Below are 14,283 nucleotides of genomic sequence, written 5' to 3'. Positions count from 1 at the left end.
ATCGCAGCCCACACGCAAATAATGAACTCTCTATATCTATGGAAACTACTTTTCTCGCTTCGAATAACAATCAAATGATTATTATTACTATTATTATTATTTACCACATTATTCACCTCTTTTATACTTATACAGCGGCTCGTCTTTGGTGGAAATTCGACTGTATCTAAACGTTCTCGAGTCACTGTTCGTTTGAAAATTGTACGTTACCACCGAATATGAGTACTGAAGCAGTTTTTCTGAAGCCACGTGCACCATTCAAACTGGCTGACTTCAACGTTCGCACACTTATGCAGGTCGGACAACAGATAGGGCTGGCTATGTCTTTAGAAAGTCTTAATATCGACGTCTGCTGTCTGAGACCCGTATTTAAGACTCTGGCGAAGTACTACAAATTCGATCTCCATCCGTCGCTTCAAAAAGCTTGTTCTACGTGCGCTTATCCGGGGACCCTGTGGCATCTTTGTCTGGTTTTGCTGGCGTTGGTGTCGCACTAAGCGCTAGAGCTGAGGCAGCACTAGTCGATTGGATCCCCATTAACAGTCGGTTATGTGCTGTTAGATTAGAAAGTTCCATCAAAGTGAGAAGAAATCGGCGTGAGAAACGATGTCTTTTCGTCATCTCCGCCTATGCCCCGACAGATTGCAGCCCGGATGCAATCAAGGATGAGTTTTACCACCAGTTATCTGTTCTTCTCCAGAAAGTGCGTTCGACAGATATTGTAGTACTAGCCGGAGACTTGAATGCTCAGGTCGGGCGTCTAGGCACAGAAGAGAGTCGTTTAGGTGGTCGATGGGGACTCGTTGGTCGCAGGTCAGATAACGGAGACCGTCTACTGCAACTGTTCACAGACCACAACCTGTTTCTGGCTAGCACTAACCTCCGGCACAGTCATCGACAATGTGCCAGCTGGCGTCCTCCCTCTGCATCTCAAGCCTGGACTCAGATTGATCACATCGCGATCAGCTACCGCTGACGTGGTTGTGTACAAGACTGCCGCTCCTTTTGTAGTACCTATCTGGACTCTGACCATACCTTGGTCTGCGCCAATCTTACCTTACTTTTCAGTGGACAACGAAGTGACCGCCACCAAAAGATTGATGTTAGCAGGCTGGTTGCAACTTCTGTTGCAAGTAAGTATCGAACCGAGCTAGCCTCTAGGCTAGCTACCACTCCACCGAAAAGTATAGATGAGCATTGGTTGCAATTGCATGACGCCATGAAAATGGCGGGTACAGTCAGTTGTGGGTTCGCAAAACGTCCCGCTTATAAGCACTGGTTTTCTTCAGGCTCCTTACAACTCATTGAAGCCCGTCGGTCTACTCCGGGTGACCGTGAGTTTGACCACAAACTAAGGATGTTACGTAAGGAAATTGGGCAAAGCTTGCGTAAGGACCGAGAAGCCTGGTGGTCGAAGCGTGCTAATGAGTTGGAAGCAGCAGCTGCATCTGGTAATTACCAGAAGCTCTTCCAACTCATCCGAGCCACTGGCAGCAAGAACTCTGGTGTGAGTGAAACAATCTGCGAGGATGATGGGATGCCAATCACTAACATCCATCGACGTCTTGGACGATGGGCAGAATTTTTTGAAGGGCAGTTAAACTGGCCTGCTGCTCCGGCAACATCGGTCAGACTGTCCTGCCCTCCATGGCCGGTGACGACTGATCCACCGAATGAGGCGGAAGTCCGCAAGGAACTCCAACTCTTGAAGCGTTACAAATCACCTGACCCGGATGACTTACCTCCGGCTCTTTTTAAAGATGGTGGAGACTTTCTAACTAAGGAACTGATGACGTTGTTTACAAAGGTTTGGGAACTAGAGAGTGTACCAACGTCATGGAATGAGTCGATAGTTGTCCCTATCTTTAAAAAGGGTTCACGTCGTTCCTGTAAGAACTATCGGGGGATAAGTCTACTTCCGATTGCGTCCAAACTATTGGCTTCCGTCATACTTCGTAGGTTGTTCAAAACCCGAGAAAGATTGACTCGCGAGGAGCAGGCTGGTTTTCGTTCTGGTCGAGGATGTATTGATCATATCTTCACCCACCGCCAAATGTTAGAACACCGTCATACTTATCAAAAGCCAACAATCGTAGTGTTTCTTGACATCAGGGCTGCCTTCGATTCGTTGGATAGGACTGTTCTCTGGGATTGTCTATTGAAGAAGGGTGTGCCTGAGAAGTTTATTAACATCCTAAAAGCCCTATACACAAACACCTCAGGCAAAGTGAGGGCATACAACCACCTCTCTCCATTGTTCCATTCGAGAAGTGGGGTTAGGCAGGGTTGCCCAATCTCACCATTCCTCTTCAACTTTGCCATCGATGACATTCTGGAAACAGCTCTGATGGATGTAAGTAATGGTAGTGTGGATCTGTTGCCCGGAGAAAGACTTCTCGACCTTGAGTATACGGATGATATTGTCTTACTGTGCGACAATGCCCAAGGCATGCAATCCGCACTTAATCAGTTGACAATCAGTGCCCGTAGGTACAGTATGAGCTTTGCACCTTCGAAGTGCAAAGTACTTCTACAAGAGCGGCAGGATTCTAACCCTGCACTCACTCTGGATGGTGAGCAGATAGAAGTAGTCGAGAAGTTCGTGTATCTGGGTAGCTGCATAAGTGCTGATGGGGGTGTGAGTGATGAGATCAATGCACGTATAATTAAAGCCAGAGCGGCTTATGCCAATCTGGGCCACCTTTGGCGCCTTCGTGATGTTAGTCTGGCTGTAAAAGGTCGGATCTACAACACGTCGGTGAGAGCAGTTTTGCTCTATGCTTGTGAAACCTGGTCTCTCCGAGTTGAGGACGTTAGACGACTCTCTGTATTCGATCATCGCTGTCCTCGAAGGATTGCTGACATTCAGTGGCAACACCATGTCAGTAATGCAGAGGTTCGGCATCGTGTTTTCGGGCACAGAGATGATAATTCAATTGGTGTCACCATCTTGAAACACCGACTTCGGTGGCTTGGACATGTTCTCCGAATGTCGTCCCAGAGAATTCCACGTCGTGCATTATTTGCCGACTCTGGGACTGGTTGGAAGAAGCGGAGAGGTGGTCAGTGCATGACATGGTGTCGTGGTATGAAAGAAAGCTGCAAAGGACTGGCTTGTGTTGGTCCTTCACGACTCCCTGGTTGGGGTCTGAGAGATGGTGCTACACAGTGGCTAGAGACGTTATCAGATATGGCTCAGAATAGAAGCCAGTGGCGATCCTGCTGTAACCTTCTTTTACTTTCTTCATAAAAAGTGGTTGTGTCTCCCTTAACTGAAAGATTTCTTCCGATTGTACCTTTCCGTTCCCTCATTATTACTATTATCATTACTACACTACCTTACACCAACCTCTTCGTTATTGTTCCTTTTTTTTCACGCTCCTTATCTTTTTTTTTCTTTCTCTTCAAGTTCTCATTGTTTTGTGTGGCGCATATATATTGGCTCTCTCTTGTAGCAATATTTATGTGTTCAAATAAATAAATAAATAAATAAATATCGCTAAAATTTTCCAGTTTCCAAAAATATAGATCATTGTTACAGTTATCAGAATAAATATGGTGGAGAAGATTTGTAGTTCAGGTGGATGATTTTGATGGAGTTTTGTTCTCTGAGCTGGATGTTTTGGTCGTGGAGCTTTCATCGTTCTTCTCAACGACATCATCAGCACAAACTTCAGATAGAACTGAAGTGTCTGAATTCCTCTATATGTGGTTCACAGCTATAGGATCGTTCAATATTTTCAGGTTCTAAATGATGGTCTAGCTTAGATCGATTCATGAATTCAACTATTGAAATTACTATAATCTTCACAAATTCACATTCTGAAAGTTTTTTTATTTATTCACAAACCAAATACAATAATACAATTTCACATTTATTTATTCTTTAACAGGTATCAATAATCCATATGAATTCATGAAATATTCCATGGGCAAATTGTATCAAACTGCTTGACATGATGTTGAAAGAACATTTATCAATTATTATGATTATTTATTTAATAATGTTCATTGAAATGAAGAACGTTTTCGCTACATCATTGTGTTTTGATCAATCTAATAGAATTTCTGAAATTTTTAATACAAACAAATGTAATCAAGAACATTTAATACGAACAAAGAAGGAAATTCGACTAAGTTAGTTTATTCTGTTGATTAGTACTGTTATTATACTATTGTACTATTGTACTATGTAGATGATATTTGTAAACTTTGTTTTAAATGATAGTATTTTATGCAATGGATGAAGAATATGAATGAACATTTATGATTTTGTTACTACAATAAAGATTTATATTGAGTTAAATTGATGATTAGAACTACTTATCGAGAATCATAATAAAATGATTCTTATAGTTTTATACACATAGTTCCTTTTATCATTTTGAAAAGAGCAAGAACAAAGATTCTAGCAGTATAGCATGAATTCATTTTATTTCTTAGGTTCTCGTCAGCTGCTTACAATCTGTGAGATTTAAAAATCATAATAACATAATGGGTTTTAAATTACATGAGGGTTTTAATTGGAAGTTATATTGAAGACATATTCGTACAGTATGTCATGGGTGTAGTTTAAATTATAGACTGAACATTAGGAATATATTTACAATATTCAGTCTATTAATTTCATTTACACCTATGATATATTTTACGAATATTTCTTCAATATAACTTTCAGACAAACTCTCTGATGTAAGCAATTTAAACCCATTGTGTAATTATGATTTTTAAATATCACAGGTTGTAAGCAGCTGACGAGAATCTTATAGTTTTATTCAACAATCATTTTATTTTTCGTTATCAACCATTTCCGATTCTTATACTTACAACAGTTGTTAATCCACTTCAAATGATTAAAGAAGAAAAAGTGCTTTTTTCTATACATGTAAAATTCATCATTATATTAAATCATCTCAGACACTGAAACAGTAGTCATTATGCACATTGTACATGATCAGTATTTGAATTATTAAAACAATTTCATTTAGTTTCTTCCGAAAAAACAACAACATTCCATTCACTTGAAATAATGGTAAACCTTGTCTTCTAGAAAGCTTGTTTGTTTTTCTAAAAAAAACCTGAACTGAATATCAAACAGCTTACCACTTTATAAATGGAATTCTCATACTGTTAAGCAGATTTGTAATAAATAGTAACAAATTCTCATTTATATGACAAACAATGAATTCAAAAACTTTCCAGTGATATTTCTACTCCTTACACCCGTAGATATGTCACTGGGTGAAAAAAAATCGTATTGTTTTTGGATAATCAACATAAGCAGCATCTCTTTGGTTGTGATCATAGGAAGCAATGATAGAAGATCTCATTACATCGAAATGCCACTACATTTATATCGTAAATACCTAATATACTGAATTATTGATCAGATTTGAGTAATAACTCTTTACATCTTATTTGATAATCAATATTCAAAGTTGTTGCTCATTCTGTTATGTTCTTCATGTGACTGATCATTTCATCGAATATAAGGTAGTCAATCCAAGTTAAGGTTGAAGCATCACTGTATTTGTTTCAGCAAGAATGTTCTATTCGATAGACCTATATTTCATAATATATGCTATATAGAATCAATACGTTCTCACTTTACAGACAGTTTTACTGATCATACTAATAAAGTGTAAAGTAATCTCATATATAAATAAAAATGTTCATATGAAGTAATCCATTAAATATTTATGTATAAAGCAATTGGCTACTTATGAGTAATTAAGTAGCTAAACTAAACCCTCAATTATTTAAAAACCTAATATATATTTTTATTATTTAAACTATAGAATACAACAATAGATTGACTATTTTTCATATTTCATTTTGGCAACAACATTAATGAGTGGAAAATACACTTGTTTTTGTTGTTGTTGATTGTCACTGTCATTGTCGTAACAATCACCAAAATCAGATAGATGAATCTGATATTTCATTAGTTCAGGAAGTAGTATGTCAGTTGTTAGAAAAAAGACATTAACAACTCTTGATTATATTTTTTTCTAGGAATATAGAATAATTTATCATAAAGATATGAGTCAATAGCCTATTTGTTAAGTCTGAATTATGCATAATCTATACAATGTTTTTTTAATATTGTAAATCCAATCATGAGGTTGAAATTAGATAGGTACTTTTTTAATGTTAGTTTTCTGTTATGATTATGTCATAGAATATATTGATGAGTGAGAATTTTACAACCCGATTTATTTTTAATATTTCTGCTTGTTACTAATGTATATACCTCTTTGGTTATGAGAAATTTATGAGAAATATATATAATGCAACATATTTTGCACAATCTTATCGCATACACATCCTTCTTAAGAACGTTTATATATAGAATATTCAATGGTCAGCTAGACAAATAAGTATTAACAGGAAATAAAGATAATTGAAAAAAAAATCTTAGAAATAATGTGATACTTTTATAACTTCTGGCCTGTGCGCCCTGCTACTGTATAACGTAATGATACCGTCAATTACAGAGCACTGAATTATCGATTGGACCAATGCGCATAAAATAGGTACGAGTAGTCTAGAGTCCTTATTGGTCCTACTTCCTGCCTAGCCCAACCAGTTAAGTCCAGAACACGAGTTTCAGCCTCTGCGATATGAATCATTTATTTCAAGCAAACTGGGTTTATATACCAACCAGACAGATCACATCGTACCATTAAATGGAAAACAACATTTGTACGAGATTTAGCCAAACGTGGCTGTGGCTGTGGATGTGGGTGATAGTAATTAATAGACAGCGAATAATTCAAGAATGGTAAATCGTAAAATATTAGTTCATAGGTCAAAATAACGCTCATAATAAGAGGGGTATGAATATGAATAGTTTAGTTATTTAACAGTTATACGATAAAAATGTACACATAGTATTAGTCCATAAATGGATCGCAAACGTTGTCATCCATTATGCTTATCGGGACATAACAGATACTCACCACTCTGGATAATGAAACATTATAACCAGGGTAGATTAAACGTGACAATAAACTGTTTTTGAACACATACAAGGTGTGTCGATTTTCTTATGGTTAAAGCTTCAACAAACTTTAGTATACGCCCTTGATCACTTTTGTATAACACCCCGGAAGCTGAAAGAAGATCAGTCTTATGACCTGATTGAACTATATTTTTGGCAAAAGAAGACGATGGATATTCATCATCTACTCTTAATGTGTCATTTGATATTATTTGTTTTTGCAACACTTTAGGTACACATCCAAACATACTTTTACTAAAATTACAGTTAGCTGACAAGAAATCCTTTGAATTCAGAATGCGTTTTACCTAATAATTTGAATTTTAATAGTTGAGAGCATGAGTAAATTGAAGCCAAACCACCATATAAAGTTTGGAAGCACTGGATGGCCATTTCGTCCTATTGTAGGACTACTCAGCAATGCACATCCACGATACCGCTTCCGCGAGATTCAAACTCAGGACTTATCAGTCTCGCGCAAGAGCGCATAATCTCTAAACACCTGAGCTGGTCGGCATCCAGTGGCGTTAATGTTGAACTACAACTAGTCCACGAAATTGAGTGACACATTCACCATTGTCGTCAGTGATTTACTATCTCACAACAGACATGGTTGAACTCCATTGGTCACTGCTTCACACTAGAACTGCAGGAAATACCTCTTGAAATCAGTCACCAGTGAGCATATGTTGATAAATATCAGAAGGGTTGTTTGTGTATATTATAGTAATTTTAATAGATGAGATCATGAGTCAGTTGAAGCTAGACCACATTTGAATTTATTGTTTTAATCTAACTATTGTGAATTAAATGACCATGTACATTCATTATGTTCAATGTTATCTCCGCTTATCAACTAACGTTCAATAATAAACTTTAAAAATAATTTCAAATTTCCATTATACGAAAATGTTTTTGTTGATTTTCACTAAGTGTCTAGATTGATTAGGTTCAAATGTTATGCTACAGACTTAAGTTTAATTGATAATGAATTTTTCATATATTTACCATAGATCTAGAAACTAAAGGGATTTTACTTAGATTAAACTACAGAGTTATATATCTAACTGTTAGAAAAAGTATATTTCAGAAATTCTCTTTTTCTATAGAGTATCTTATTTCTTTTTAATTCCAAGAATGTTATGAAACTATGATAAGAATAGTTGGTACTAGTTTTATAATATCAGGTTTATCCGAATTGTTTTATTTTAAGGAGTAGAAGTTGAATAATCTTCTTTTGAATAATGTTAATTACTAATTTTTGAAAGAAATATCAATTTCGTATGTGTTTAATTCATTTGTATTAATTGTTTGAATCTGCTCATTGATGTTTAGGACTGCAGGTACAGCTAGCTGACAAGTCAAAAATAAGACGAAGCACGCGTCCTGATCCCGATCGCTACTCACCTTCTATTTCTGCTTATAGTATTTATCTATTAAATAAATAGTTCAAAGTTAAGTAGCCCTGCTTTAACGATATGGAATGCAAATTAAAAGTAATAATAAATCGAAGTTGTAATATTCCATGTGCAGTTATTAAATAGTTCTTAGTGTTGATACACTCCGTACAGTAGAACTGTCTTAACGTTCGTATTGATATTAGTTGAAAGTTGTTTTCAGTTGCATGTTGTTCAACTGTAGAAATACTGTCCTTCCTTTGCCAATCTCTTCCTTTACGTCTGCATACAATCCTCCTTGTTCATTGATGATGTAGCTGACCAGATACGTGAAAGATTTCAAATATTTCAGAGTTTCTCCATGGAGAGAGATTAGTTTGGTTTTCTCCGTTTTGTATTTGAGGACTTTGCTTTTTTCCAAGTCTAAATCATCTAGTCTCATCCAAGCTATCCTTTACATTCCGTGCTTGACATCAGATGTTCAGGTCTTCATAATCCAGTCAACAACTAGGGGAGTAAGCCGCATTGTCTGACTATGGTCTTCACTTGGAATGTGTCTGTCAGCTGTTCTCCATGCACCAATTTGAAGCGTAATCCGTCGCATGAATTCCGGATGATGTTGACGATTTTCTCATCTACTCACTCCATAGTGTCGAAGAAGTTTCCATAATGTTCTCCTATCCACACTGTGGAATATTTTCTCATAGTCAAGGAAGTTGGTGTATAGCGACAAATTCCATTCAATTAATTGTTCAACGATGATCCATAGTGTTACGATTTGGTCTGTACACAACCGTTCCTTACAGAATCCAGCCTGTTCGTAACGTGGCGGTTAACAAAAAAATAAAACCTGGTGAAAATTTTAGTGCATTGAGTACGGTAAATTTTGCAAACATGAGTAAATAAATAGTCAGCAAAAATGACTCTTACGACATTATTAACACATTCTATAATTACCGGAATAAGGTATTTTGTTGGTCCTAATTTTTGTTCTTTGATTATAAACATTTTATCTAGTTGTATTTTAATGGCATTACATACAACCCATTTTAACAGACTTCTAACCATGGTTTATTACCACATATGGAAAAACGAAACTATATTCTAATACACAGATTTACGCTTTTACAATGTCAGTACCTTAGAATTTAAAAACACTATATCTGATTAAAAAATCTTATCCTTAATAAAAAAATCTTATAATCAGCAAGATCTGTTGTTTAATTGACAGTCATATAAATCAGAAATACTTACTCATAAATGTACATAATAGAGTGGTTTTAGTTTAACAACTATTTGAAACTAGTAAACACTACGGCTTTTTCGTCCAAAAATGGAACTCCTCATCAGTGTGCATCCGGGACCGTCATTTCGTGCGATGCGATCTTGACAAAAAATATCTTTACAACGTCGCAACTTTCCTCCCCCTCCCTTAGTAGAATAAGCTTTCATTTAATTATTTATTTAAAAATGTCACTTTCAACTATTTGTTAAGTTTTATCTTGCTGAATAAACGTAGTCTACAAACAAATTTTTTCGTAAAATGGCTATTTGTGTTAATGCGTACTATATATGTTGTTGCCTTATGTTTGACTTGGTTTTTCACGTCTAGTCGATTAAAATCAACCCTTTGTTTAAACCGTGTAGGTCCACAATCTTCATAAAACCCTGAATTAATTTATAATCGCTTACTAACTGGGAACTAAATGCAAGGAGTAGTTCACAAAGTTACAATGAGAAGCCGTAGGCAGTCGATTTCATTTACGTCGAACCTGCCACCGACACTGGAAGACGGTTACGAAATGTTGTGGAATGATTTAAATCAAACGTGTAAGCCGTTAGATACATAAAAGTAGTCTACAGGTTCGGAGTTTGACTGTAGTCTCAGAGGTCTCCGGTATGGTCTTGGACGAGTTTTACTAAGGGATCTGATATTATAACGGAGTAATTATTCATTGCCACCTGGTTTAGATTGTCGTGTCAATAAAATCACTTCGTGATGTGAAACACAAAATACATCTACCTCCGCAAATTCGAAGTGGAAGTTAATATTATGTTATTTATGTCATAATCATAGTAATGGTTATTTATTAATATTTTTGGAAAACTGTGTATACGCAGAGTTAGGGCTTGCGCTGTAGTCAGAAAGTACTAATATGTCGAAATAACGAATTAGTTTAATGGTTTGTTAAGTATATATTCACCTTTCAAAGTATTGAATTGAAATGTTTGTAAGAAGTTCGTTCACACTATTTGATAAATGAGCAATATTCTCACTTGTTTATAACGGATTGTTTTAGTGTACGACACCAAACTGGTTAATTACTGTGAAGTAATCAGTGTTGCGTTTATTGAACGTTTGCTAGTGATTGAATTACATACATCATGTTCCAGAAGACATTACATGTATCATGTATAGATGTTAGGCGGCTTGAAACACTACTCGTCACTCTTCAATAATCAGTATATGGAATAATAATTGTCCATGTGATAACTAGTTACGATCGTTTTAGATCTTTCCTAATATTTACGACTGTGCGATGCTGGTTCTATGCAGTCAGTATATAAACTTCAGTTCCATTATTCCTTATGTTATTAACCACCGTATCTTATGAAATCATATTTCAATTAACAAAACATATTACGGAAAGATACTTTTCTCTGTCAAAAGTGTTTGAAAACATTTCAACAACACAAAAAAATAAACGAAATAATTTTGACAAAGAAATATGCTAACTAGTGACTGGCTTCAAGAGGTATATTCTGGAGTTCTAGTGTGAAGTGGTGACAAGTGGAGTTCAACCGTGTCTGTTGTGAGATAGTAACTCACTGAAGACAATGGTGGATGTGTCACTCAATTTCGTAGATTAGTTGAAGTTAGACATTAACACCGTTGGATGCCGGCTCAGTGGTCTAGTGGTTAAGTGCTCGCACGCGAAATCAGTAGGTCCTGGGTTCGAGTCTCGCAGGGGGCGAGGTCATGGATGTGCATTGCTGAGTAGTCTCACAATAGAACGGAACGGCCGTACAGTGCTTCCAGGTTTTCCATGTTGTTCTAGCTTCAACTGACCCATGATCTTAACTATTGAAAGAAATAAATGTTTTCATTTTCTTGATTCATATATTATGCATTGTTTAAGTCAGTAAGCCATAAACTACTATAGGAAAGAATATGATATAATTTATTATTCTTCTTTAAAAAAACTTTATTTACACTCACTTCACATATGTAGGTGTAGAAGATGCTGGTAGTAGTATGTTAAACATTTGATTGAAATGCAAAATATAGAATTAATTCATTATATTCTTTTATTCTCATTAGAAAAACGGAAGTGATTAATTATCTTATAAAATTAATCACTTTAATGTTACGTTTATGTTATGTTTATTTCAGAAAGCATTCATGGAGACTAAATATTTATTCAATTTAATGAATGAAGATATATTTCCTATTTCTAAGTAAAATTCATAAAAATAAGGGTCATTTAAAAAGAAATTTTTATGACGTAGCATTTTATAGTTTGTATATTGTCATTGGAATAACTTTCTATCTTCACGTGATTGAACAGTAGGCGAATTATGTCCTATTGTAAAGTGAGTATATATATTCACAAAATTATATGGTACATCTATTATCTAGTTGTAGAATCATTTTTCTCTCACAATTCTTAGTTAATTTACATCAACTTATGATTAGACCTTTTTTAATTGCCTGATTTTATATCATTCTGAAACAAAAAAATATTCAATACATTGTGAACAATATGAATGAAGCAAAAAATAAACAATTAGACAATTTAATAGTTGAGAGCATGAGTAAATTGAAGCCAAACCACCATATAAAGTTTGGAAGCACTGGATGGCCATTTCGTCCTATTGTAGGACTACTCAGCAATGCACATCCACGATACCGCTTCCGCGAGATTCAAACTCAGGACTTATCAGTCTCGCGCAAGAGCGCATAATCTCTAAACACCTGAGCTGGTCGGCATCCAGTGGCGTTAATGTTGAACTACAACTAGTCCACGAAATTGAGTGACACATCCACCATTGTCGTCAGTGATTTACTATCTCACAACAGACATGGTTGAACTCCATTGGTCACTGCTTCTCACTAGAACTGTAGGAAATACCTCTTGAAATCAGTCACTAGTGAGCATATGTTAATAAATATCAGAAGGGTTGTTCGTGTATATTATAGTAATTTCAATAATAATAATTTCAATTCTATGTAAAAATTTGGCCATGTTTCAAATAAAAAGATTATATGATTAGCTAATAGTAATCGTCAACAAAATAACGTGTACATTAAATCTGGAATAAGTTAATCACAACTAAATTCAATTAACGTAAAACGGATATTTAGCATAAACTTATATGTAACTAAATCCAATTCCTTTATTTCGTGATCATTTCAATCAATTTATAAAATAAAATCAACAAAACACTAAACAATAGTTGATTTTATACAACATTTAGAATTTTGTTGCAAAATGTAGAGAGAAAAAGCAGTAGTATTGTGGTGCGTGCTACTTACATCGATATAAGTAGTACATAACCCGAGTAAGGAATGTAATGGTTGGCAGCAGAAGATGGGGAAGATCAAGAAAGGAATAGCGGTAATAGAAAGTAATTAGTATGGAAATGCAAGAACAATGAAGTTCGAGACAATTATTGGACATTTTGCAAATTAAGTATTACAGTATGGTTTTTCTATTTTAACAAGTAACTTTGTAATTTTGTGCCCAATACAATTCGATTGTTCTCACCTATGTTCTTCACTACAGTATGACAACTAAAGTAGATTTTTATCGTTATTACCGTTGTTGATGTTCTTGTTGTTGTTGTGGTGGTGCATTTTTTGTCAGTTTTCATGTTGATGTAAAATGTACAAAAATCTGACAAACATAAATACTAAAAATATTTTTAAAAGTGAAATAGCAATCAAGGTAAATAAAAATTTTTTTTTTCAAAACAAACAAACAGAGCAGAAAATCAACAGGTCTGTCAATCACAAAAAAAAAAAAACAAAACAAAAAACAACAACATACAATTTCATTTATTTATTTATCTAATTGTTGACACATGTTAAATACAAATATGTCAATTGAGTATTACTTTTATAGAAAACTTATTCTAATATTTTAATACTGAACTGTTAATATCTGTTGAAAGGAAAGTGAGTTAACTAAAATAGCTATAATACTAATACCCCTACTATTACTACTACTAATAATAATCATAATAATAGTAATAGTTGAAGAATAGACAATAGTGATATAAATAAAAAGCAATATTATGTGTGCGTGTGAGTTTGGTAAATACATTGATTTTATAATAATAATAATCATAATCATAATCATAAATGTTATCTATGAATTTTAATATCCGGTACAAAGTCTTCAATGTATTTTCTATTCATAAAAATTCAATCATGCAAAATAAAAACCACACATAGATAGTTTCATATAATAATCATTCATTGGTAAATATTATTATTATAATTATGATCAATGTAGGATTTTGGGAGATTATGTTAAATTCAATATAGACTATAATATTCTCTATTCATTATAATAAAGGACAGGAAATATTTTTCGAAGTGTTCATTATTTTCATAGTTGAATGATTTATTAAAATTGATTTATCTTAAAATCAGCTTTCTTTTTTTTTTCTTTTTCTCTCTTATTTATTTTAACTATTAAATGATAAATGTTAAAAGCGTGCGATATATGAAAATGGAGAAATTAATTACTTTAATGATTGTATATATATATATATATAGTTGACTACTTCAAAGATATCATTTTCAATGTATAATAGTGTTTTATGATTATTATGATCAAATTTAATTCAACAATACATGTGAAAACATATAGGTTT

At 34.5% G+C, this 14,283-nt stretch overlaps 1 protein-coding gene across 1 annotated transcript in view; it reads left to right on the top strand.

The window, feature by feature from the left end:
- MS3_00004247 (uncharacterized protein) overlaps nucleotides 1-14,283 on the top strand; it is a 230,582-nt gene that overhangs the window by 44,774 nt on the left and 171,525 nt on the right. The window contains exon 3 of the mRNA XM_051212143.1: nucleotides 3,894-4,137. Coding sequence (XP_051072290.1) covers nucleotides 3,957-4,137 — 181 coding nt within the window. The 5' untranslated portion in view covers nucleotides 3,894-3,956. The remainder of the gene's footprint in view (nucleotides 1-3,893; nucleotides 4,138-14,283) is intronic.

This window comes from Schistosoma haematobium, chromosome ZW (assembly GCF_000699445.3).
Source record: "Schistosoma haematobium chromosome ZW, whole genome shotgun sequence".
In the NCBI taxonomy this organism is placed as follows: domain Eukaryota; kingdom Metazoa; phylum Platyhelminthes; class Trematoda; order Strigeidida; family Schistosomatidae; genus Schistosoma; species Schistosoma haematobium.
The sequence above is the reverse complement of the archived record's forward strand: the minus strand, read 5'-3'. Positions and strand labels throughout refer to the sequence as shown.